Raw genomic sequence first — 26,961 nt, 5'->3', positions numbered from 1 at the left:
TACTAAAAGCAACTTGTCATTTTATGTGAAATTTCTTTTGTGTGTCTTCAAACTGGATTTCAATCCAATCCAAAGCAATTATAGAAGCAAACAATGCTGATAATCATGCTCACAGTGTTGCTCCCTAAAATACAGACATCTAGGTTCTCTGTCATGTCGTGCCTAAAAAACAAGCTTTTTACAAAATGTTTTCCTCATGAAATCTTTCCACAGTAAAATTGCTCAGATAAGGTGTTTAGACCATAGACTGTATGGTCTATGGTCTAAACACCTGCCAAGCAGGTTGCTGCTTGGTTCAGGCAGACCTAATACCTACAACCACGCTTTGCAGTCAACACTGAATAGCTGAAGCTTACAGCGAAAGGTCGGAGCAGGGATATTGCTATCAGCCTTTTATGTTAAGGTATTGAATCTTTATATATGGTATTTATTGGCTTTCAGGAGGTAAAAATATGTCACTGCAACGCTTAAATATTATGGCATCTATGCCAGCCACTCCATGCCATGTTATTTAGGAACAGCAAATGCTCCCTACAACGAAATGTAAAACAAGGGAAGCTTTTTTCCATCATCTGGGTTTTATTAGGCGACATGAACAATAGTCTGTGACTCAGAGGACCCACCTTTAAACAAGAGAATGTAAACTGTTGACCTGTCTGCTTAACAGGGCAGAACTGTAATGTAGCAGTGGCCTGTATATACGTAGACTTGTCGCTGTAGGGCAAATAACTCTTCATCAGAGCTCAGAGTCAAAAACAGGAAAAGAAAAGTGTTAAAAGAAGACAATTGTTGCCAAACTCTTTTGGATTAGCAGTTCCTAGGTGACTTCAGAAGGCTTTGTTTACACTCGAGTTAGTCCCTTTTTTCTCTTTGAATTCTGATTAGGAGTTCTTTTCTGCACTGCGCTGTGCTGGTTTACAGGCAGACAAATACATGCTCAAGCAGGAACGCACGTACACACTCGGTTACCCCTCCTGAACGACCGGAGTCCGTTCACAAAACTTGGAGCCGTATATCCGGAAAGAAGGCTTTTTGTCCGCTCAGAGCCTTTTGGCTGATTAAAGGCTCTACTGGTGCCAACACTGTTGGTGTGTGAATCTCAGTGCCTCAAATGAGTCTGCCAGGGTAACGGAGGAGACTTAGGGATGGCAGCGTCATTGACTGGCCAGCTTAGACACCCTGGATTCAAGTGATAGGCCCAATCAATCAGTCACATGGCTCAAAGATGATGTTGATGATGCAGCAACTGATGAAAGATAACAATTATAGCCCACAGTCAGTAATAATATTGGTTGGACCAAAACAACAGGAATGCCGTAAAATGCAATTTAGTCCTGTGCAATAAATAACCCTGTATTGATAAGAATGATTGGATTATGTTAAGAGAGTGTTGATTTAACTCTGCACTTTATAGAGTTATTTATATAGTAAGACATTTCTCTCACATTGTCCACTCTCTGTACTTACTCCTTCAGTATAGCAGCCAACACCTCACAACAAAATGTTGACTTTGATTACTCAAGCTGATGTTTAAAGGATGACACTGGTGTAATTTTAGCATTCTTATATCACTGTTATTACTGCCTATGAAGAGTATTATTCAGAAGCTACTGCTGTCTGTTCCACTGCATCTTTGCCTTACTACCAGAAGTCATAGAGTGTATGTATATTTTTAAAAATCCACTATAAACACACACCGTTATGCATAATGTATATAATATGTTTAATACCATGAGTATTCACACAGCAATAACATTGTTTTTGCTCATTGTACCATTCTGTGGGTACTAAATATGAAGAAATCATTGTGTGTATTTACCTCTTACTTTGTTGCTTTAATATGGAAAAGAGGAATTGTTACTTAGTTTTTAAAGGCTATACTGTCAGTGACAATATTATATCCTGTAAAATGTTACAAAATGTATGCTCAGCTGAATATTGAAGATTTATTTTGCACACTTTGATGTCCCCATGTTGTAAATTTGTCTGAAAGAAAATGGCCATAGAGTTATTAATTAGAGTCAGTTACATTATAAGCGAACAATGAATTGTCTGATGAATGAAATCTGAAGTTTTTATTATTAGATTAGAATATATTAGATTAAATTAGATTATTATTTTAAACCAAAATACTCTATATCATATAAAATGCTTAGTGGCAGACTAAGTGCTTGTGTACCTTATGACTTACCGCCAATAGCTCATGATGGCCCAACCAAGGCTGCTCTGTCTGACTGGCAGTTTAAAATATGACAGCGGAGTGAAAGAGGATGATTAAGCTTCTCATTGTCTCGTGGGTCCAGGTATTTATAACATTTATGATGGCCCATTTCTGGGCTGCTTATTCAGAATTCTCTATCATGTTTGACTGCTTTCATCTGACACAATTCACGCAGAATGCAGTTTGACTTTGAGTGCTTAGGGTTTGTATTACGGAGGTGTTGCACCCAGTCAACAGGAGTAGAAAAGCAGAGCGGGAAAGAAAGAGTGACGGAATTCTTGCGTTGGATGAGGATCACTCAGAAAATGACACTGCTTTTCCCCTTAGCCGTCTTGCTACATTCAGTTGAACACTTTTCAACAAAAAAACATTAAAGTAAATGCAAGGATGCCTTTACAGTGTTAGGGAAAGGACTTAATGAAAGTTTGATGTAGAGCACTGAGATGTATGGTTGACGGTGATGCTGGTAAATTGACTTTATCTCTGCACAATAGACTGCAGTCGGCTGAAAGGTCTGCTTCACTCTCACTCTCACTGTTTTTGTCCAATTCTCTGTCTCTATCACCGTCGGTACTTCCCTGTCTTGGTGCACTCCGTCATTACTCTCCTTGGACATGCTGATTACATATTCATTATTACCTGCCCGGTTCCTATATTGTTTTTTGGTGAAATAATAAGATGCTGTGCTCTTGGCGTAACCCCTATTTTACACCAGTCATTTTTTTCTTAATGTAATTTCTGTGCTTTAATATTAACAACTGTTGTTAAAAAAAATCTGATTAATAGCTAATCTTTGTCTGTGCCCACCAGACTGCTTTTTCTATTACCTTACTGCGTGCAAGGAATAAAACTCAAATTTTCATATATTCCATACGCTAAGTTACCTTATACTCTAAGGCCGCTGGGAGTAATTTGATCACAGGCAGAGAATAAACTGAAGCAAAAGTAAACCTTGATCATTTAAAGCATTCCCATGATTTGTCAGAAATAAGGTCAGTGTGAGTTTCAGTCTGACATAGCCACGATTTGAATAGATTTAAATGTGCAGCGGAGGCCAGGCCGCTGTTGCAGTTGTCAGTTACATATTTGCATGTCGGCGACAGAATGGAGCTCTGCGTCTCAACACAGCTGAATCAGTCAGTGTCAGCTTGTTTATGTTTGTTTTTATTTCCCCCCTCTGCAGTCTGGCAGTGCCACCAAGATAAACCAGTAAAGGCTGTATGTAGTGCCATGTCACATTATGTGTAACCACTATGACCATTCAATTCTCTCTGGCCTATCTCTGTCTCCATGACCCCCGTGTGCTTTGTTTACAACTTCAACATGAACGGCAACGCTTCAAACAAACCGGGCGGTACGACGTGTCATCTGACCGCATATGAAAGATGAAAGTTTGTAATCGACTTGTCTAGACTGAACTCTTTCCTTTTATTTTACATACAAAAAAATAAGTTGAGAGAGCTGAATTCATTGCTGAATTGTCAGTTTGAGAAAGTTACAAATAATTACCAGACTATGCAATTCAAAATTGCTTTTATCTAACCTGGGAAGGTGCAGTTTATGTCTGATTTGTATTTTGCTATTATCTACTAATTTGACTCTGATAAACATAAACAATCATATACCTAAAATATATAGCAATATAATGTTAAAAAAAACATATATAAATATTGCATGAACTGCAACTTGTAAATTCATTTAGAAATTCTCTAGTCAATTCTCACTTGAGCCTTTCTTAATGAGATGATGGCTGGATGACTGCTATGGTGGCTGTCAATAACCTGTGTAGGTCAGTGGACAGCTGTGACGTGAAGGCTAAGTCACAATTGGATGATCTGACATTTTAATTGTTGGGTCAGAATTCAGAGGTTATGGTTGATCACAGTAGTTTATAGATCTCTGATAACTGTTTCTCTGAGTAGGACAGAGTGCAGTTGTCATAGATCCAAAGGGATTAATTAAATATCTAAGTCATTGATTTGCTCTATTAGTTTTAATCATGCCAAAATCGATTACAGTAGAGAATTTATTGCTTAGACATTTAGATGCTGATGCATCTTGTAAACGTGACATTTAAAATTTGTGAGGACTGTGTTTTATGATCTCTCTCTCTCTCTCTCTCTCTCTCTCTATCTCTCTCTCTCTCTCTCTCTCTCCTTCTTCCGTTCCCTTCCTTCCACTTCAAACGGTACGGTTCAAACCCAGCCCAGTTGCCATGACAATCCAATCCATGCAGCTTGTTTTCTGATGCTGCAAAGTACTCAAAACCCCCCTGCTGCTGTGATTTGACTGCCATCGCTGTACCAAGCCAGGTGGCTGCTTTCCTCAGGGAGCCCTTTCAAATAAAGGCATTCAGCCAAAAGACTTTGAAGTCCCACTGTAGACAAGCTCTCAATAAGAGAACACACTTCCTTCCTGTTTCATCCCAGGCTTTGACGTGGGAAGCTTAGAAGGGTGCACAACCTCATGTTGCTCATCACTTTGTTGCAGTGTTAATTCTACAAAAAAAATGACAGTAATTTGTAATCCTCAATCCAACTAATTTCTTCTCCAAATGAAAAGTTTTGGTTGTTAAATTTGAGGGACTAGAATGAGATTCAAAATGCGTGACCGAATGGTGTTACTGAAGGAACACTCTGGACGGTTCGTGCTCAATTGCATGTTAAGGTGCTCCTGCATGTTAAAGACAGGAAGAGACAAGCACTCATATAAATGTTCACGCTTAATATCACACCTATGAGTCATTTAGAGTTTCCAGTTCAGCTGACTTAATATACTTGACTCTTTCACTGGTAGAAAATTAGGCAAACGATAGAGAGCTATCTAAATTCCACATAAACATAGGCTGGGAGTTCTCACTGTATGTAACAATGCTACAGTACACATTTGTATATTATCTAACTAACCGAGCTGAGAGGAAAATTGTTCATGTAGTTATGATTCAAATGTTCAAAGAGAGAATACACCTCTCTTTGGTTAAGTATTTTAACTTTAAATTTGACTGTGTAGGTCAGAGGTTCACCTGCTCCCTTTGATCTGCACTGTCGCCGATAACACAAAGACGAGAACTGAAAGTAAAGGAATATTGAAGTCAGACGTGTCCGTTTTTGAATTATTCCTTTCTGCCCTGAAGAATCCTGTAAAACTGACAAAAGGCAAAGTTAGCTTTGATGCAAAGTCATGATCATTTTCTTTTACAAAGGAGAGAATACTAAGTGTTTCTACTCTTTCTTGCCAGCATTTGCAAAATGTCTATTTTTTATCTGCCAACGATAATAAGGTTGATATTAAAAACTAGAGAAAAAGTTAAGTTAAGTCATTCACAAAGGACGAGAATATCACATTTGATGCGATGCCTCAAGTTGTAAATATGATTAGCTAAATGTTCTTCTTGGTCCTAATAAGAGATTGATAAGCATACAATTTTCTGAATGCCAGAAATGAAATCTCAAAGATCTCAAAGAAAAAGGACACAAATACCACATGTTTGACTGAGGCAAGTGTTATCAGGACGCTTTGCTCGCTTCATGCTTCTTTCCTGCCAGAAAATCTAGCACGTTTTATCAGTATGTAGATTGTTGCGTAAACAAGATTATCAGTTTCCTGTTCAGCCCATATGCAAGCTAATAAAAAAAAGAAATCACTAAGTCTGTGTCTAAACATTGAAGCACTCTGCATTAATTTATTAACCCTGTTAATCTATAAACAGCTGTCATTTGTCTTCCTCCCCCTCTCCCTCTTCTGTCTCTCTTTTCCCCTGCCTGTCTAATGTTTAGAGCAGTTTTTTCCATATTCATCGATACATTTTATTTAATTCATTTTGGTGGAGGAATGAAGGCAGTGGATGGCTTACACTAAAGTCCCATTTGCTAATAAGGCAATTACAGGCATTTTTGCTTTCGAACAATTTCTAGTGCTTCCTGCACATAAACGAATGACCAATTGCTGAAACGGTAAGAAGAGGTTTTTAACTCTATTTCAAGGAAACAAATGTAGAGTGGTCAGTGGGATAGTAAGTACAGATAATCACAGAGAGCAAAGAGTATCCCCCCCCGATCAAAACTGGCTGTTGGAAACATGTTATGAAGCATATCTGCATGTCTTGTGCTCAGCCCTGAAGGTTTTATATTTAGACAGCTCTCTCAGACAGATTTTTACTTTGTATTATTGATTGCTTTGATACAGAATAATCATAATAATTACATGAGATGTAATGTTTAAGAGGACCGTAATTCCCAGAAGCTAGGGTTGTCATGCCACCCTGCTGCTTTTCATTTTAAGCTCAATTCCTCTGTACTATGTAGCAATTATCTAGCGGCTGTCTCTCCGTCTACGAGTGTTCATGTCGGCAAGCTTATTAACAACACACTGGGGAACTCATTTTGTCTTTTAGAGTAGATTGTTAAGATCTTTACATAGACACGCCTAGAAACTGAGAATGAGTTTTAAAAAACCTCGTCAAAAACTAAATTAAGTGCAAGAAAGGACACTTGCGTCAGCAGAAGGTATTACATTACATACAAGCAGAGTCCTCTGTGACAGACTCTGTAAATGCTTTATTGGTACTTTGTCCATTATCACAGTGTTATGTGTATCTTACATTGCAGACATGACCATGTGCTGGAGTGAATTTAAAAGGTTTTTCTGGCAAGCAATCACTCTGTTGTCCATTCCCGAATTTCCCTCTTCCTCTTACTGTTCCATTTCCACTCGAGCAACTAAGTGTGTCACAAATGTGGGTCACTCGCCTTTCTTTCCCCACTAAAGTCAATTCAATTTGGTGGAATGATAAGAAGGTATCAAATTTAAACTGCTTGGAGGTGCTCTGGGGCAAGACAAGAAGTGCAACAGTCTGCCATACTTAAAATACCAGCTCCTCTCCAAGAGCCTTCCTCGAGAGAGTTACACGACAGGAGGGAGAGGAACAACACCACCGCCCATTAGAAGACAGGAACAGAGGGACATGGAGAATTAGTTTTCATCAGTACATTAGTAGACAGACTGAAGCCAAAGTGGCAGTGAAACCTTTTATACTGATTTCCTCCTCTGCTGATGCTCGTATTTGTCTTTGCATGTGTCTCAAATGCTTTTAGGACCTGATGACAAACACATAATTCACAGAGGTTTCTTTGATAGGAAAGAGGGTAAAAGACATTTGACTTCTCTGTGGCTTGTGAGCCTGACCAATACATTGATATGGTTAATATGTATGGACTAATTTGTTGGCTGATTTATGTGTTTTGTTCTCCAAGCACTGCTGCCGTAACTGCTTCTGTGGCACAGCTGAACTGAACTCAGTTTGACTGAGTGGAAGCTGAGATGTTTGGGTTAGCCAGTTGGCAATCATGCCCCTTGACAGACAAGCTTGGACGGGATCCATCCCTTTCGCGTGTCGCCAAACATGAACTCAGCCCGGCATTGGTTTCAGTTCATTTAGGTTAACAAATAGACATAAACACAAACTAAACAAAACTACTGGGGGGATGAGGGTTGTAAGTCATTATCCATCATGATGTCAACAAAAAGTTGCTCCTAACAGCAACACGTCACTGTCAAATGCAGAAAATGGAAGCAAGTGAAAGCATCAATTGGCCCCCTAAGCCGCCTGCTCTTTACCAGCTCTTCTGGGTTGTTATTGTTGGAGCAGCTGAAAGTCTTCTATAAAAAACTTTGTAATAACTATATTTTCAACATGTAGCAAGTTCTACAAAAGATATTGCAGTGAACAATACAATCATTCACATGCTTTACAAGAGCATATATATGTCGATCAAGAAGCTGCAGTACTGAAATGTTAATGATGTGTTTAGTCATTTAGAAACAGTGTTGCTATTAAATCGCTTGTTTGTTTTTTGCACTTACGCCAGTTCCCTGCTCTCTCTCATCCTCCTCCCACTGTATTTAATGTTTACTCGTACTTCTCTTCTTCCTTCATTTGATCTAGTTGGAGAAAGAAGAGAAGTGTGGAGGAAGGAGGAAGTATAATCAGAGAATGTTTAAAGAAGGATCTTGGAGGAGAAGAGTCACAGACAGAGAGGGAGAGACAAGAGAGTTTAGCCTGCAGAAAGAAAGTAAAAAATGCTTTGTCCTGACTTCAAAGAGCCCATGGATTGCACTTAGGAGGTGTCTAAATGAGGTGATGTGAAAGATGAGAGCCAGAGCTGCACTGTATCTGCCACCGGCAGTGATTTTCAAAGGACTTTGGTGGAGAACTCACAAACGCACACGAGCACACTGATCACACAACCCATAGAGTTGAATACAAAGACGTAGCGTGTGTGAATGTACCTTTTTGCCGTCGCTTGAATGCCAAGAATTTGATTTGTATCATATCCTGAAAAGTACAGCTACCCAGAGGAAACGCTGTTTTTATAATTGAATAAAAACAGTATGACATTGAAAAGTTGTGTGTGTGTATGTACTGCAGTGTCTGGGTTTGTGTCTCGTCAGGTCTTTAATTGCCTTAATTCACCCTTTCTGGGGATTTCTTGTCTGTGTGTGTGTTTGTCATTCCTCCATGCGTGCACATGTGTGACACTGGCACAAGCCCCCTGAAGGGCATCTCAGATGTTCTACTGCAGCACATAAGAGCCATCCACAGTGTGTCTGAAGGGAACCACACAGATAGTGGAGCAGACTTAAATGGCGTGGAGGAGTGAATATGGAAGAAGACAGAGGAAGGGATTTGGGGGTGGTGTGTTAGTGCATGCGTGTGTGTGGGGTTCAGACAAGACAAGATGTGGACCGTCATCCATCGACACGAGAGTTGCTGTCAAGATTCAAGAAGACAGGAGGGAAGCATGGAAGGATCACGCATGAGGAGGAATAGAGGAGGCATATCCGGTGAGACGAATAGGTGAGACAAGTGAGACAGAGAGGCACATGTCCAAGACATGCGGAGGCAGAGACGGACAAGAGAAGACGGAGTTAGCGAGGGAAGAAGGGGGGGGGGTGTGTGCAAAAAAAATCCAGCCAGAAGCATAACAAAGACGGAGCAAGAGGGAACAACGGAGCATGATGGACAGATGAGGGAAGCAGCTTTGCTTTCTCTGTCATCCCACTCAGTCTTGCTATCTATCAGAGAGGAGTACACTCCCTCTAGTATCCCTCACTACACTCCATCCGTCACTGTGTGTGTGTCTGCGTGCGTGTGTCCAAGATTTGATTGGTGTAGCACGCCCCGAGGAATGTGGTGACCAACTAGAGCCGAGGAGCCGGTCACATCATCGCTCTCAGTCTTTGAGTGTTTATAATGACTGAGCACAGCAGATTCTGCAGATTGATGATATAGAAAGGAGAAGAGAAGTTTGCGTGTATGAATGTGCACTAGTGTGTGTTTTCGCCTATAGAGCTGTGTTTGTGAACATGTGCATCACCTGATGTGTGTGCAAGCATTAATGTGGGTACTGATGTATAGAACAAAGCTCCCTGCAGGCTTTATCTCAGCATTGGTTGTTTTGCGTCGTGTGTTGGCTGCTGATAGCCACTATCAGCCACAGCCACACTCCTCCATCGCTTGGCCTCAGTGGGATTTTTTCCCCCCACATAGCCATTCCTCTCTCCCTCCTTCATGCCACCTTTCCTCCTTTCTTCCCTCAGACCTCTAATCCCCGTGTCCTCTCCCCATTTGACCGTGAACTGTGCTAAAACTGATTACCAAAGTCATATTCATGCACAGTTCTAGCCCCATTTAACCTACTGAAGGCACATTTAAATTAATGTTTATGTGTATGTTACTTGACAATGAGGTTAAAGTGGAATTTGGTAGCTGCAAATCCAGCAAATAAATCCTTAGACATGCCTGGTGAATAAACTTAGTGGAGTATTATGCTGATACTGACTCGACAAATAAATTAAAGAGCCCTTAAGGTGCGAGTAAATCCTACATTGTGAAAGAGGATCCGAATCTCTCAAACTTGCTTCTATATTATTCTTACTACATTACCTGCTACAGCGTTTGCAAAAGTCTGTACCGACATTTTAAAAACCTGCATTAAGTCTGTGGAAACTTGGCTCAGCAGTCCTTGTTGTAATTGGTGTTTAAGAGGATAGATGTGGCAACCAACAACCAGTGCAATTACACAGTAAAGTAATGGGACATGATTTGGTTGGAAGGTATATATTTAGTGTTATTTGACAGCAGTGAACAAATGATTAAGGGACCAATATAGCGCCTTCTTATAGTATTTACCATACAGAGTGACAGGCTGCACACAGAGGAGGATGCTTTTATCTGTACAGCAGTAAAACAAACCAGGCAAAAAAAAACTAAATATCCAAAAATGGTTGCACCAATACTTTCTTATGAATTGCCCTTAAAAGGTCACCATTCAAAAGGAATTTCAGTTTTAACAGGGAAATCACGTGACTTGTGACTCTTAACAAAAACACATAATGCCACCAACTAGAGCTTAAATAATTATTCAGTTAATAATTTTGATACTGTACTATTTTGATGACCAAATAATCTTTCCAGGCTTTATCAAGCAAAAATAGTAAAAAAGAATTATCTCCAAATTCTCCGGCTGCAGCCTCTCCATCTTTGTAATCTGAATATCATTGTGTTTTTTGTCTATGTTTGTTGAAGATGACATCTTGGACTCTGTGATGGACACTTCTACAATGTTTTTGGACACTTCACAGACTGAATGAATAACAGATAAACCATAAGATTAGTGAATAATGAATTATTTTTAGTGGACCAAGCCATATATAGTGCCTTAGACTGCTCTCGAACATGTCAACCATGTTTTCTCTATATCACTTGTGACAAACTCTCATTAACATCCTGATATCATAGTGAAATTGGGGGAAGATTGATTTTGTATTTCGGCAGAATTTTTGATAGGATCCAACTGTGTTGCTCCCACGTGGTTGCCAGTACTAGCCTGGCTGAAATCTCTGCATTTGTCTGCTGGACCTTTTTAGATTATAGATACTAGCCCAATGCGGCTCCCTGGGTGGATACACGAGCAGCCCATGCGACTACACATAGAAATTGGATTTATGAATTATACTCGAAGGCTTTGCTTGAGCATATGCGAGTTTTGAATACATTTTACAGATCTACAGTGAAAATTTGATGGATATCAATAGATTGATTTTACCCTCGTACAACCAGTAGCCGTTGAGGGTTTGGGGAAAAACCACTCAACTCATTTCATCCACATTGACGTGTGTTTGAAGATTTTGTTTCAATTTTTGATGCTGCAGAGAAGGGATGCGGAGAACTGGAACAGAGTGGATGGATGAAAAACAGAGTGAATTAGTTGCTCAGTTTAAATAGGCCCTCAGGCAGCCTTGTGGCAATGCCAGACTTTCCAATTTGGCTCAAGGCCTTTGTCACATGCCATACCTCATTTCTCTCCCACTTTTGCTGCCACTCTGCTCTTTATACTTCCTAATAAAGCATTTAATCCATGGAAATTATTTCAAGTGTAATGTGGCCTGTGAGTCATCTTAGGTTACTGTAGGACAGGAAACATCTCTCTCTCTCTCTCTCTCCCTCTCTCTCTCTCAGCCACTTCAGGTGAGGAGGTTTGTGACTTAATCACTGTGGGGCTGTTGGAGTCGCTCTATAGGAACCCAAAAGTGGAGCAGTAGAGTGGATGTGACTCTTGACCAAGTTCAAGCACAGCTCTCCACGCACCATTCTCCATTGTAACAGTACATGTTTCCTGGCAGCTGAGTGTCACTGGAGGGCCACTTACAGGGACAGGCACAGCACCTGTGTGGCTTCAATGTGTTTTGTTCCATATAAGTATTAGCTCTGTTTGTGAGTAGGAGAACACAACCGTGCCCAGAATCCTCTGACCCTGAGTCAGTGGGCCTTTAAAAACTCTTAAGCATAGTGTAGCAGTGCAGTTAGCTGTGTAATAGCTTTGCACCCCCCATAAAGCCAAAAAATGTCTCATCTGTTTTTATCTTTTTACTCCTGTTGCGTTCTAAGTGTGTGCGAGCCAAAACCCTCCCAAAGCTTCCAAAGAGTTCTGGGATACCTACTGAGCTTATTTTAGTCCATGAGATGGCATGGAGGGGTTGGGGGCCACCCTGACATGTTATACCAATATAATCTGTGTGTGTATATCCTGTCAGCAGTGTCATAAGCAAACTGCATCTGACTGGCTAGTAACCTGACATGGACATGCAACATGACACAATGGAATTTAACATTAAACGCTTGGTAGTGGATTAATGATCTGTTTTATCTCTTTTGTTTAACTTTTTCCACTATTCAAATAAATAAAGCTATTATACTGTTGAACATTATTATAGAGCACTCCTGAAAGTTCTGTCCTTCACAACTAAAAGAGTGAATATGCTGGCCCCGGTACAATAGCCAAAACAGTCCTGTCACAGACCTCTCTCGCCTCATTGGTCCTCTGCTCTATTCAGTTCTCCCTTCTTCTAACCCTCACGTTCTTTGCTCCTTGTCTCCGTTGCTCAGCAGAGGCCCTGAGCCCTGTGGAGTGCACATCCATTTTGAACCCCGAGGGTGTCAAGTGCACAGTTGGTAAATGAACAAACTAACCTGTGGCTTTCAGTCTCCCCAGTTGCTCTTATCCTTTTCTTCATCTCCACCACCCATTCCGTGGTTAACACTCTCTTTTTCTTTTTTTTTTCTCACACAGTGACACATCCCTCCCTTGCTTGTACCACACTAAAGCTGTGAAAGATTGTTGCTTCAAAGGGCAACAGAACTCTTTTTTATAAATACCAACCATCCTGGTCAGACTCTCCAAGCCCCCTTGTAGATACTCTGTTTTTATTTTCCCCAGTTCGCCTCAAGTCAAGTTTTGTATTTATATTACATTTCATACACGAATGAGCTCGATGTCCTTTTGAATTAAAGGATAACAAAGAGTGGTCTAACACAAGAACATTGCATATACTGTATGCCTGAAGGAGATGCATGTTTGACAACAAAATGACTCACAGTTCAGTTATGAATTTCCCCTCAAAGTTTCATATAAGCACCACCTCCCTTACTTGCTACTTGGAAAAAACAAATGGCTTTAATTTTAAGAGGAAGGCAGCATGTTGCAGATGTTGTGAGAACAGCAGCTCGACAGCAGAGATAGACAAACAGAAAAAAAAAGCCCAGGGCCAGTGCATGTTAAGCATGTTCATTAATTTCTCTCTCCTGCTGGCCCTGCTTGCTTTCAGGACGTGCCGTGGATCTCAATAGGCTTCGGATTCCTGCTTGCTGTTTTGATGCACGCAGAAATGCCCTGAAAGTTAGAGAGAGGGAAAGACAGAGCGAAATGTAGTGTTATAAATAAAGAGAGATGATGGAAATAAGGAACTAAAGAACATATGTCATAGGAAATAAATGAGAGAAATTATGGTGCGACAGCAAGACAGAAAGAAAGTACTTTAATTAACTAACTCTGCAGTGTCTGCAATTATAAATCCAAGTCGATATTAATAAAATGTCATTGGCATCAACGTTTATTTACATCTGCAGTTCTGCACAATGTGCAATCCTCTCTGCAGGAAATGCTGACACGGTTATCTTTGGATGTTATGGCAATGGCTACATGTGTAATGTCTCAGGCACACACTGTGTAAGCAGCTTGTCACCCATACAGGCAGTTTGCTTTACCTTTAATGAGTCTGCTCTATAGGTTAACACCTAACCAATGACACCGGTGCAGCTTAGGTTTGTGTTAAATGTGCAGGGCTAGAGGGCACAAAAAAAGGACCCCATCAGCGAGCTGCTTCCTGAAGCCCAACTGTTCCACCAGGCCCCCATGCGGAGCGCCTTCTCTCTAAAGAGACTTCAAAGGCAGGCATTTGCAGACCCGATGTAGGCGTTAACCTTTGACTCAGAAGCTCTCTCTGCAAACAGGGACAGTCTAATTGATGCTATGCACTGCAGAAAAGGAATAACTTGTCCTTGTGGATTACAGCCATAGAATAGAGTGCTTTAATTTCCGACTCTTATATGGAGATAGACAGCGGCTGTACATCTACTGGAGCAAAGTGGCAACAATTCTTTAAGATGTCTAGTGACCAATACTTTTTTATCTACTAATGCTTCTGTATGTGGTTGAAAGTGCTGATTAAAATATAATAATAAATCACATTTACTGTTACATATTGTAGAATAAAGAGGACAAATAAAAGCAAAGACCTAATATACGCTATACAATATTTTTTAGAAATTAGATCACTGAGGTCCTGGGGTATGGATTTGTAGATAAGGACGAATGGTTGGGTGCAATTTTCCACATACCTCATGGCCTGAGATGGTCAGATACCAGCTTCATGGCTGGAGATTGAGTCGAGCCCCTGTTGCTCCTTGTCTCCCCAGATAATGCTGAGTGGACACACAGTTCACTCCGGTTAATTTTCCACCTCATGTCCTGGCTCTCTCTCAGAGAGATGGAGAGAGCGATAATCCAGACTGATAAAGGCATGTGGTGACTAAAGCAAGGTAGCAGGGGCCCTCTGTACAAATGCATTTTGTGTGTATTTACTGCTAACCACATTACTGGCTATTTGAAGGACAATAGGCTTGCAAATAAGCATGAAACATTTAGTGGACGCATAAATGAACAGACGGATGAGTTGATGGGATGCATATCTGTGATGTGTGTTCTTATAAATGGACACAGATTGCCTTTCATGCTGGAGGGGAAACTTAATGCAAGGTTCAGGTCATTGTAATCTGAAATTGGGATCTCCGTCTTAAGAAGCTTTCCCTGTGCGCCTTGCCCCAATGGCGTCTATACCTCAGCGCTCTAATTTTGAATTCTGTCCAACTTCACCTCTGCATCACAACTGTGTGATGTGAATGGTGGAGCTGTATGTTAGAACAAGAAGCTGTGAGACAGCTTCCCACACGACTGTTTCAATAATGAATCAACGGTTGAGCCAAAGGTTTCCATTGATTTAAAATGCTGTTACTTTGGTTAAATCATGATAAGGCTGTCTCCATTAGGGTGCTATGTTAAGTCTCTTTGCCAAATGACTACCACTCACACAGCTGACTCCAGCCAAGCTGAGGCAAGCGGAACATTATGTATGTGTGGAGTGTTTTGCATCCAGACAATTTTATGTGTTTGCCAGCAGTCACTTCAATTGTTGTGTTGCAGCTGAGGATATTGTCAGTCATGAAACACAATCTGCACCTTAATCTTTGCTTTCCTGCATCTCGAAACAGTCTGGTATCTGATTTAATATGGTAATTCGCCAAAAACCTATTCTGAGTCTTCATGCTGGTGAAGTGTTCATTCAGCCCGGTCATCTGTCAACAAGGAAACTTTACACGTTTGTCCTAATTCTTTGCACAACACTACAATGACACGTCTGCAGGGCAAAGTGCATCTATCTCACTGGATGACTCCCACATGGCATCCAGTATTGAGGCTAATGTGTGTCCCTAAGCACAAACACACAAGGCCTTCCGCCACAGGTGGCCAGTTTGGAAATGGAAAGGGTTCCTAAAATGTTTCCCTTTGCCTTAGATCCTAAACAGCACCCGTGGGTACAAAATGTCTTTGTGTCCTAAAGTGTCTTTGAAGCCTTTGAATTAGCACATTGATACTGATTTAATTGTGTGTTTTCTTGCTTACAGGATACCGACCTACTGGATATAGCATACATAAAAGATGCCAGAAATGGGAAGTGCACCAAAGCACCGAAGGTAAGCCCATAATGAACTAATATGAGTTTGCTTCCCTACATACTTGAATATATATGAAAACATATTTATTCTCTTTATTTCTTCTTGAATGAAGAACAATAGTTTGAGTATCGTTCTTGCTTTTGTCTGTGGGAACACAAAGAGCAATTTACTGAAAGGACAGGGGAGGGTATTTCTTGGGTGATGATATGCTTTTGTAAGTGTTTATTTTTGCACAGAAACAAGTCTTGAGGGGGTGTGAGCTAAACCATGAAACACTGTCTGCATCCATCTAGCCAAGAACTCTGTTATGGATAGGACTGAAGTTGGTTCAGGTGGTTGTAATGATTGACATTTAACCGTGAGACTTGTCCATGCAGACTTGGGTGTAATTGTTTGTATGGGAGGTGTAGTTGGAAATGTGATTGTCACTGACGTTTGATTGATATTTGAGTATGTGTGTGACTCCAGGGATGCTGTTCACAATTCATCTGCACACATTTAGTGATTTAAAGGAGCGAGGAAGTGAAGATCAAATGACACTCAGTGTTGACAATTCAAATCCCCACAGTAACTGTGCATGGATGGTATCTCAGGACAGCATGCAGCAAGTCCAGGGTGTCCGTATTGCAGTTTCACAGCTAATTAAAATAGTTCTACTTGTGAACAATGAGAGAATCATTTTTACACAAATTTTGTAATCTGGCACACTGTAGCTGTCAAAGAATTTGGTTCATTCTGGTGCTGTTACAAAGCCAAATTCAGTTTTCACAGTTTATTTGACCACTTACCAAGCAATGAGTAGAACAATAGCCTTCATTCTTATCAACTTTCTTATTATACACCCTTACATAACACTCAGTTTTTATATACCCTTTGGTTCTAGTCAATCTTGTGATGAGCTGCTGTTACGTAGCAGCGGCAGTCTTCATCACTTTGACTCATTGCAGCAGGGGAAGCGAGTAGGGGTCGCGCACCGCTGCTCTGTCTGGGGAGTGAGTAATGATGGAATGAGTACAATAACACAAAGAGGATTCATGCATTTCTAAACAGCTTACAGAGTGATGCTACCCAGGGAGGGGACGTGACCACGTGACAGGTAGGATGGTCGAAGCATTGGAAATCCATTACTGGGAGATGGAGCGGTGATGCACCCTGGGCACTGTAATGGGAGCACCGGTGAGACACAGTGTCTGAAGAGTTGATGAGATGAGAAGAGGAAGGGAGGAGAGGAGAGGAGAAAGGGAGGGGAGTAGTGATGAAGAGGCTGTGGGAATGAGGAGAAGGAAAGCAGAAAGAGGAGAGGGGTGAAGCAAGTGAAGTTTTTTTTTATGTAAGGTTTTCTGAAGGCGAGAGAAAGGATAAGAGGAAGGGTGGAAGGACAGAGATGATGTGAGGTCAAAGGAAGATGTCAGGCGAGAAGCTCAGCTAATACCAGACAACAGCTGCTGTGAGTGGACAGCACTTTTCATGGCGTGCTTCTCCTTCACACTTCTCAATGATTTTGTCAGAATGGTGGAGATTCTGAAAAGATCACTGCCCTGTTAACTTCAGCTGGAAAGAAATGCACAGAAGCTAAAACCATTTTTTTCCCAGTCTGACACAAAGCATGCTGAAAACGATGGTATTAGTTATACAGAAAGCATAATACTGATGTGATAGTCACAAAACATGGTGTGACTGAGTATCATAAAAATACACCATAATGAAAATCATTGAAAACTGATCAATACATTGCTTTCCTTTTTCCTATCAACATTCATTCAAGTCACACTGCAGATAAAACTGTCTTGTTGTTGTGTCTGTTGATTTTATATTTAAACGCTCTCTGCAATTAAAGGTCGTACGACTCTCACTAAAGAGCTCCCTCAGCAGCATTCATTCATTCATGCAAATTACAGGAACCCAACTGACTGAGATAGACGAGACGAGATGTTGGACATGTCTGTAAAAAGCTTCAGAAGTGTTTTCATTGTGCTACTCAAAAGTCCTGCGTCTCAGACGAATATTGTCAGACTCTGATACAATCGTTCTCTGCAGACTGGTTTGTAATGGGCTCCAGATGGAAAGGTTGGTTTAGCTCGCCTTATTTGAGCTCTTGTTTCCACTTCAGCTCAAGTTACTTCATATTGTCTTTGAGCAGCATTGGAATTTCTGCCTGAAGATTTGGAGTACGCCACTATGTTCAGCAGCTCATCATACTGTGGGGGCGGCTCGTCTGCCCTCTCATGAACTTGTGCCACCCTGCCCACAGGCTCCAGCTACTCACCGTGAAGACACACACACAAAACACAAAACACAAATACATCTGATAGAGACGAGTGTTCATTATCATTTTTACATTGCGCACACTTACAACCGCAGGAAACACAAATGCCTCACAGGAGCACGACACATTTAGACTGACACTAGAACAACAAAGCACAACATAAGCACTGTCCTTGGTTCTACCATGCTCAGGATGATGATGTTAATTAGCATGTGTCTACCCCATCAACATTCAGACTGATTAGATTGGCCGCTTGTCAGAATGACAAGAGGCAACCTTTTGCTTGACGGGTGGCTCTAGAAATAAATCACACTCCCTTAGGTCTGCTAAGGAAAACACAGCACTAATCATCCACTTCATATACCCACAAATAGCTTGTGGATTTGCCATATTCACCACAGAGCACTGAGGGCATGGAGCTAACAAAAGCAGCTCTAAATCTGTATGATTATTCTTTTATGGTTCTTGCTAGATGCTTTTGTGGTTATCACGGACTATTCAAATTATGGTGGTGATCTGTTTCATTTTGTCAGTGGCACCTACAACTCAGTCAGTCAGATGGATAAACATGGATTTGTTTTTCTTTAGTTGTACACCACAAGTATTTAGGCGTCCTCGTATTATGTTTGCCCATGTCAAATTGTTAGGTTGTCAGTTTGAAATGTAAACTTTTGGCCAAACAGTACAACCATATCAACTCTATCTAATAAGACAATACAACTAATAAGTGGAGAGACATGTAGCAGAGATTATTCATTCCAAAACCACCCGACATGGATGTTGGCTTTCCTTTAATATTTGATTGGCACTTTAATACCATCTTTTATTTCCTTTTAAATTAAACTATGACTCTGAACAGAGACATAATGATGAGTGGTTCTCAAATTCCGTATCCAAACATGCTTCACTGGAGGCATTATGTACCAGCCATGTGATTTATTTTTTTCCTACATTTCTTTGAAATGTATGTATGTATTTATTCAGATATTCTATACGGTAGAGGGGAAATTGGAGGACTGAGGCATCAATTCAAGCTCTTTTAAATTATTATTGTTTTAAAATGTGTTAAAGCTCCCAGTCAGGTCCCACTGTTCCAAACCATCCATTCACATTGTTACTTTATTAAATCAGCAGATTAGCTTGTTCCCACACAGCATGTTCCCTCTCCTCAGCACCAGCCAAACAGCTAAAGTCAATCACATCTGCAACCTCTTGCGTGCACTTTACCATACAATTACCTTTCGGTGGGGGTCATATTGTAAAGCCTTTCCTTTACTCTCTGAAAGTGTTCTTCTGTCTCAGTTGTTCTGGTGGAGAAATGTAATCAACATCTCACCATGTTCCTTACAGTAGGTGCCTGACAGACAAAATTACATGCTTTCTCTCCGTCTCCTAGATAGCTGAACTGTGTCTGTCTGTCTGTGAAATGTCGTGCTTGTACTCTTGTGTAATTTAATAATAATAAAATAAAATGGAAAACTTTGAACACTAAGATATTAGTGTTCTATATCTTTGCATTTTTTATATAATGGGTGCAGCACAGCTGCTGTCATGCTGTGGGAGGGCAGAATGTGCAGACAGAATGTGTTCTGATAATTCAAATATCCTTATCTTACCCCAGCTTAAGTCCACCATGCGCTAGGTGATTATTCTGCTGTATGTGTGTTAAACAAGACATTTGGATCAAATAGCTTATTCATCCTATGATATAGGCATGATCAGTCTAAGGTACTAAAGAGACTGATGGATGGTTGTATCCTGTCGCAAAGCAGAAGAGTTGTCAAATTATTATAATTTTTTTGGTTGTAGTATTGGGCATGCTTTCTTTCAGTAAAAAACAGAGAGGGACAGCACATTGATTTCTGGAGTCTTATCAAAGAGGATAGTTTACAAAGGTGGGCTGGACTGATGGAGTCACTGTTATCAGCAGAGAAACACATGGAAATCACCCACAAGACCAAAACAAAGCTGGAAAACAACCATAATCATGCTGCTACAGTGTGTCGTTAAAATACCAAATGAATGATGTGGCTAATTTTAAAAGATGAAGGCAGTTTATTCAAGTTTTTTTCTTGTCTTGATAGTGTATAGTCATAAATGGACTGACAGTAGCAGAATCAAGGCTCTGATGTTTCAGAGCGATTTGTTCCTTCAGACTTTTGTTGTGAGGTGAGAGGAAGTGGCCGCCAGCTCTGTTACAGTCTGAGCTCACAGCAGCGAGGACTGCCGCTAAATACAGAGCAGCTTGTGTGTCCCCAGCAGTGTAACAGGATCTGGGAGAGGCCACCAGGCCATTATCACCACCGCTCTGTCTGGCCAACAAAGTCCGGCTAAAGCTCCATCTCCCACAGCAGTTAGTGCTGAACAGCTCCTCCGAGTACACAGCAAGCTACTGTAGGGTTTTGATCTGCCCTTATCCAATGCATATTCAAAGCAGCTGTGTTATGACTGTGTTCACATAGTTTAAATAGTAAACATGAAACAGGGTATGATACAGTATCAATGTCATGGCATTTATTTTTAGAAATGTGGATCGCTGCCTTACCAAATTCTTTTTCTTGCCTTTTTTCTTAACCTAAATTCAAAAACAAATCAGAAAACATATTGTGACACTAAAGCCTAAACAGATATGAAATGAAATGAATCAGTGAAACATGCTTTTCTGAGTCTCCTCTCTACAGCGTGTTTTTTTTGAGTTGCACAAGGCTCTGGCTCTTGCTGTGGCGGTGTTTATTTCCATCATCTGTGCAGTCTGGTGTATATCGATGAAGGACGGGGTCACAGTATGTGCTCCAGCTGCAACAATCACAGCCCTTCAAATCTATCGATGTAAGAGTGGGCAAGGCCTTTGTCTGACCCTGGACACAGCTGACAAGATGAATGGCTGAGAAAGCATGGAAACATTAGGAGACATGAGTGACAGTGTATAGTGTGCTTGGTAAACTGTGTGTCCTAATGTACACTGTGTGCTGTCTGCGGATGTAACAAAATGAGTGACAGTCAAGATATACGACCTCTGCTGATATGTCAAACTTCTCACAACAATCCAGAGAAGCTTTCGCTCTGATTTGCAACCACGATGTGGAGTCAAATCCTCTCACCAAATATAACCTAACACAGCTTTGATGACTGCTCAGGTGCATTGAACTTCCTCTGCTGGTGGTGGCATATTGTACATTGTGATGCCCAACCTTTATAGCAAGTCCATGTAAGCCATGTATCAGCTTAACACTAAGCTGGTGATTGATTGATTTTTTTTGTGTGTGTACACGATTGTGTGTGTTAGAGGTGTTATTTTCAGCATGTTTCAATGATGTAATGTTGCAGGCATGAGCCTGGGTTGTAGATGTAACACAGTCATATGGATGCAAACAACCATCTCATGCACATCCCAGCGATACTAATTGTAATTCAAACCCTGCTATCACCTGCTGCACAACAGCGCAGTCCCCTGAAGTCAAAGAGAAATAATAGTTGATCCCTGCTTACAAGCTGACATGCAGGGATCAGTGCTAACCTATGAGATTTAGTCAGATGGATGTTGGCAGCACATCGTGCTCCCACTGATACGCTGTAGATTAGTGTCACATGGCAGTGTGTCGAAATAGTGGACTTGAGACCATTAGTGTTTTGCATCGTATAAATGATCAAATCCTTAGGAATGATAATTGTGCAAATGAGGGTTGATGGTTTGAAAGATGAGCAGCTGAATGTAAAGAGAAACTTTAGGGGAATAATCAATGATAATGAGTCTCTCTGAAGGCCTTTGTTAGAGAGGCTGAGACGGACAGACAGAGAGAGGAAAAGAGTGTGTGTGTGCTCAAGAGACAGAGTAAGAAACAGAGATTGAAGGTATAACATATCACTGGCTTTGGTACTAGCAGTACAGAGCTGAAACTTAATATATGGCAGTTAGTAGATTAAACAAAGACTAATCAGCAACTATTTTGATTGTTCAGTTTGCAAAATTTGCAAAAGTTTGAATTAAATCAGGAATTATGTGATCCGAGATAACATAACAAGTAAACATGATTACAAATCTGTCTGGACATTGATGTCAGCTTTCAGTTCAGTTTCAGTTATATTCAGTTATTATGTGTTGTATATTTATTAAAAATATAACCGTCACAGTTTTCTTTTGTCCAAGTAGACGTTTGATTTCTTGTTTTAACTGACCAACAGTCAGATGAACGTGACACTTTTACATTTGCTTGCCATGAAGGAGTGAGGAGCTTTGTTGGATATACGACTAGAACAGACCCATATGGCAGTATTAATTGAATGAAAATGTAGATGTGAATGAATATAAGTGTGGCTACTAGTCCCTCCTCCTCCGAGGCTCTGCGCAGAGACATTTAAGTGCACAGAGGCATAAAACTGTCTGTCAGATGACAGGGGTCTAGAGAGAAAACTCCTACACACTCCCATTTTAGATATGGTTCACAGACACACGACACGACATGCAAGCACACACACCATCATACTCATGGCACTGATCCGTATGGTGGTCAGTGAAATATACATGCCATCACTCTATCTGAGCTTCTGTCCTCGCCTCTCATGTTTGACCTTCTCTTCTTAGTCAGCCTGGACCTCTTTATCAGACAGTCAATTAACATGAAGAAGAGATTGGATACACATATTGTTACTATCATTTTCATCAGGGGGATTGACCACAGGGCAAATGGCATCTTGGGAATAAGAGGTGATTAAAGTAAACAGGTATATAGACTCATTGATTTTCATAAAAATAAACTGCAGCACCATTTGTCATCTGTCAAAGACAAGCAATTGATTGGTCACATATTGATTTAACAGCAGCAATAGAGAATGAGAAAGGGGCAGAATAAAGAAAATGAAGCAAAGAAAGGGTTAGCATAATGGACTCTGATGGGTTTGGATTTGATTCCTCAGTCAATTACTTAGATGATCCCTGCACACAGATGAATTCCCCTGGTATGAAGCTGGCCATCTCATTACACCTCTTGGAGAAATCGAAGGTGATGCTCGCTCTCTTTGGACTACCTCAGAAGCTGTCTCCTGTTCCCAGCTAACATGAGACCGAGCCGCTGGACCAGGATGAATGCAGAAAAAGAATAAGTGAATGAATGAACAGACGAAATAGAGACTGTAATGATGAACAGAGCGCCTTGTGTCAGTGCAGAGGGAGAGTTACCCAAGTGGGTCCAGAGATGACTATCTCGGTGAAAAGGCTTGAAGGAGCACAATGGTACACCTGTGCAGGTAAAGTTCCCACCTTAAGCAGAGCCCCAGCTGGAATGTCTCAAACAATTTAATCAGGAAAAGCAAAATTCTGTCCTTAATTTATGTATATCCTCCCTTTTCTTAGTATTATTTTAGCTTGGTAGTGCAAAGAATGAAAGAGAGATCAAACAATGAGTTTGGTTGTCTGCTTTGAATCAGCCGAAGCCGATAAGAGTGACTTTTCACCCAAAGCTTCACAAACAAGCTGTAACATCTAGACAAGACATTCACAGTGTTGTATTTCTTTCTCATTTGTCCGTGTTATTGAGTTAAGTTAAGTAAACTCTGTGTTCTGCACATTGTATCAAAGGAATTCAAACAGAAGAACATTGGTTAGATGCAATCACAAAGTCTCATTCAGTTACAAAGCAATTCACACACACAAGCAGCAGGAGAAGAAGACGAAAACAAAAGCAGCAGTATTAAAAATATATACCCGAATTAAATCACTAATCACAAGACGTGAAATGACCCAAAGCTATCTAGAAAGTGGGAAAAAAAGTAATGTTTATGTGCACATATAACATTTGCATTGGTGGAGGTTTGATTTGTATCACTGGAAAGAAAAATTATAAATTATATCCCAACTGAGCAGCCAGCAGCTTGAAGTCCTGAAAAAACAAAAGTACTGAAAATTATCATTGTGGAAATAAATGAATTGCTGGACTGTTGGCTCGTGATGACCCTTTTCTTTAGTCACCATGCTGGTGCCAGTCTATTTCGGTGGAACTTGGCAAATGTCTCCAAGTCACTTGATGCCTGTAGTAAAATCAGATGTGACATTTTGTTAACCCTGCAAAGGTCGTCCCAGTGGAAGTGAAGCTGATCAAATAAGAACCAGTCGAGACGAGTGTTCTCAGTCTAGAGAGCAGAGCTCAGCAAAGTCAGCATATTCGTTGCTGAAGAAAAATCTGTGTTAACACAGACACCCACTTTTAGTTTAGTTTGTACAGGCAGGGGAAGGTCAGTCCACACTTACAGTGCAGATGAATAGATATACCCTCATATCCCTGTCAGACGAGCTAACACCACACATCATCCTCCACATGTTATTTTTAATTAAATATCAAATTTAATACAAACCTACCAGGACGTTTACCTGTTGGTTTGTGGACTAGTTGTGGGCCATCTTGGTTTTTAGGAACCAGACGTGACCATATTTGGATGAGATTGTATAGCTGGGAAGGACCCTTTCTGCTACACCTCTATTCAGATTGGATCAAATTGAAAACTTGTGGACATGCTATGGTAGAAACTTGGCAATCACAAGGTAAAGCCCTAAAGCATTCAGTACTTTATGGCCTATGTTACTTGTCACGAGCCGGCTCTAAGGCCATGACAAAGACAAAGGGGTGATGTGGTTTGAAGGCCAAATCTAAATAATTTATTGTTTAATAATTGGGTGGTTGTTTTCCTCCTGAACACTGAATATGTTGTTGATGGGTTTTTTTATTATACATTTGTAATTTCTTTTTTTTTCAAACAGATTTTTCCCTTTATCCACTGGCGACTGCAGGAATACCACCAGGGGTATAAGTACTCATGACCGGGGTCGAGTATAGAATCCATGAATCTGAACAGTAACTCATTAAGCCTGCCACTGACAGGTGACTTGCTATGCAATCAGTGGCTCATAGCAGTCCTACTATTGACTGATCTCAGCCTCCATTTAGCTGTTCTTCCATGTGTGACAATTAGTGTGCCAGTGTCAATTTATTGAACCAGTAGCTCTTTTCTCACCATCAGGTATGGATCCCAATCATTGCTTTGCATGCTAATGTTTGACTATATTGAGGCGACTGGCCTTGAACCTTAATTTGTTTATGGGCAAGCCATTGATAAGTTATAGACTTAAGGATTGGTTTTGGTGCGATTAGTGAACAAACCAGAATTAAAAATGATATTAGTGTCTCAAATAATCTCTGTATAACAATGTAATTATATTAATTATTCCAGTCTAATGACATATGAATGATGAAATCAACTTTCAGTGAAGACATTCAGTGGCCTTCACACTGTCTGTGCACACATGCACAAGTACACACTTGCCACACACCAATATACACTGCCCACCTTCCAGGTGAGTCTTAAACATGATGGGTTATGACCAGTCTGATGGGTCTGTTACCATGGAAACCATAAAGAGGAGAGGACGAACATAGAGCTAACAAGGGCAGGAAAGGCACACGGTAGCTTTCCGTTTGACAGGAGAGCACAGGAACGATCACATCAACCACTAATTAAGCCTCCTCTCATGTAGAAATGTTCACACCTCTTCTCTTTTCTTCTCTTCGCCTCTCTACCAGTCTAGTTTGGCTGAAAAGCACATGTCTCTGTCAGTCTGGGGAGTCTTGTTTGTTTAACTGCAGTAATTGGACCAACATTTGCTGAGATCTGTTAGTTGTTCCAGACTTGTGATTCTAAAAGTGATTGAGGGACAGGAGAAACGTGTCTGTCCTGTCTGACTGAACACACTCTGATTTATCAATCTTCACCAAAACACAGTTTATTGCAGCATCTGCTCTTCAATCAAGCCCAGCAAACGTGACACTTAAAGCTCGTTTTTCAGATGTTCATGAATCTGCAGTGAGCTATTAGATGGACTGGGAGATATGGATCTTCTCTGGCACAGCTTCAGAACCATTTTCATGTTAATGTCAATGAAAGATTTTTGGAGAAATTCATCTACCTCTTAAAATGTGATGGTTTTGGATGCAAATGTCTCAAATGACTCATAACTTTAATTGAAAACTATAATCTGCCTTACTTTGCTGATGATCACAAATGCTAATGAAGCAGCACTAATGAAGCTGTGTTAATGATCACTGATCAGTACAAACTGTAGATATCTCATTCTGGAAACAGACTCTGCAGTTGCACAGTTAAATAAACATCCAGACAAGCCTGCGGGCAGAAGCGAAAGAATTTCTCCCCTTTCCTCTCTAATTTGTTTGGAGTTAATTGGGATGATCAATAGCTCCTCCAAGTTTCCCACCATAGTGTTATCATTCATCTTTTCATAAGAAATATGTGGTGAACAGATCGTGGAGAACGGATGAGATGAGAGAGCAGTTCTTGGGAATTCTGTTGATTGCCGCCATGCTGACACTAGTCAGCTCCTAACACCATTAATCACATGTGAGACTGGACGTGGTGCACATGGGTATATTTGTGTGGTTGTTTTTGTGGCTGTATGTATAAAATGTGTGTGTGTGTGTGTGCATGCGTGTGTGTATTTAAGGGACCTTTCCGATGCAGAGGCATAAAGAGACGAGTGACCTTTCTCACTCCCTCCAACGATCCCTTCCAAGCACACAAGCACGCCAAAGACTTAATTGGTTTTCGATAGTAAATCTCAGGAGGGTTCGTAAAGAAAATGTCTAATTCCTAATGCTGCTGCTCCAGAGACCACAGCGCTCTCTCAAACTATTTCCTGTCCAAAAGACCAGAGCAAATAAAGGTGGAAGACACAGTTCACTTTTTTTCCTCCTCTCTCGCTTTGTTTTTCTCAGTTGAATGATGTTTGGATCCAAGAACTTGGATAGTTGGTCTTTTTTCTTCTTGAATGATTTCACT

The 26,961-nt window shown here is 40.7% G+C and overlaps 1 protein-coding gene across 3 annotated transcripts in view; it reads left to right on the top strand.

Annotated features, from left to right (window-relative positions):
* plcb1l (phospholipase C beta 1-like) overlaps positions 1-26,961 on the top strand; it is a 96,590-nt gene that overhangs the window by 11,455 nt on the left and 58,174 nt on the right. For all 3 annotated transcript variants that reach the window (XR_003463194.1, XM_010733239.3, XM_019268683.2), the window contains exon 3: positions 15,804-15,872. Coding sequence is in view for 2 of the 3 variants with exons in the window: in XM_010733239.3 (XP_010731541.3) it covers positions 15,804-15,872 (69 nt within the window). In the remaining variant the exon portion in view is untranslated. The remainder of the gene's footprint in view (positions 1-15,803; positions 15,873-26,961) is intronic.

This window comes from Larimichthys crocea, chromosome XI (assembly GCF_000972845.2).
Source record: "Larimichthys crocea isolate SSNF chromosome XI, L_crocea_2.0, whole genome shotgun sequence".
NCBI classification, from domain to species: domain Eukaryota; kingdom Metazoa; phylum Chordata; class Actinopteri; family Sciaenidae; genus Larimichthys; species Larimichthys crocea.
The sequence above is the reverse complement of the archived record's forward strand: the minus strand, read 5'-3'. Positions and strand labels throughout refer to the sequence as shown.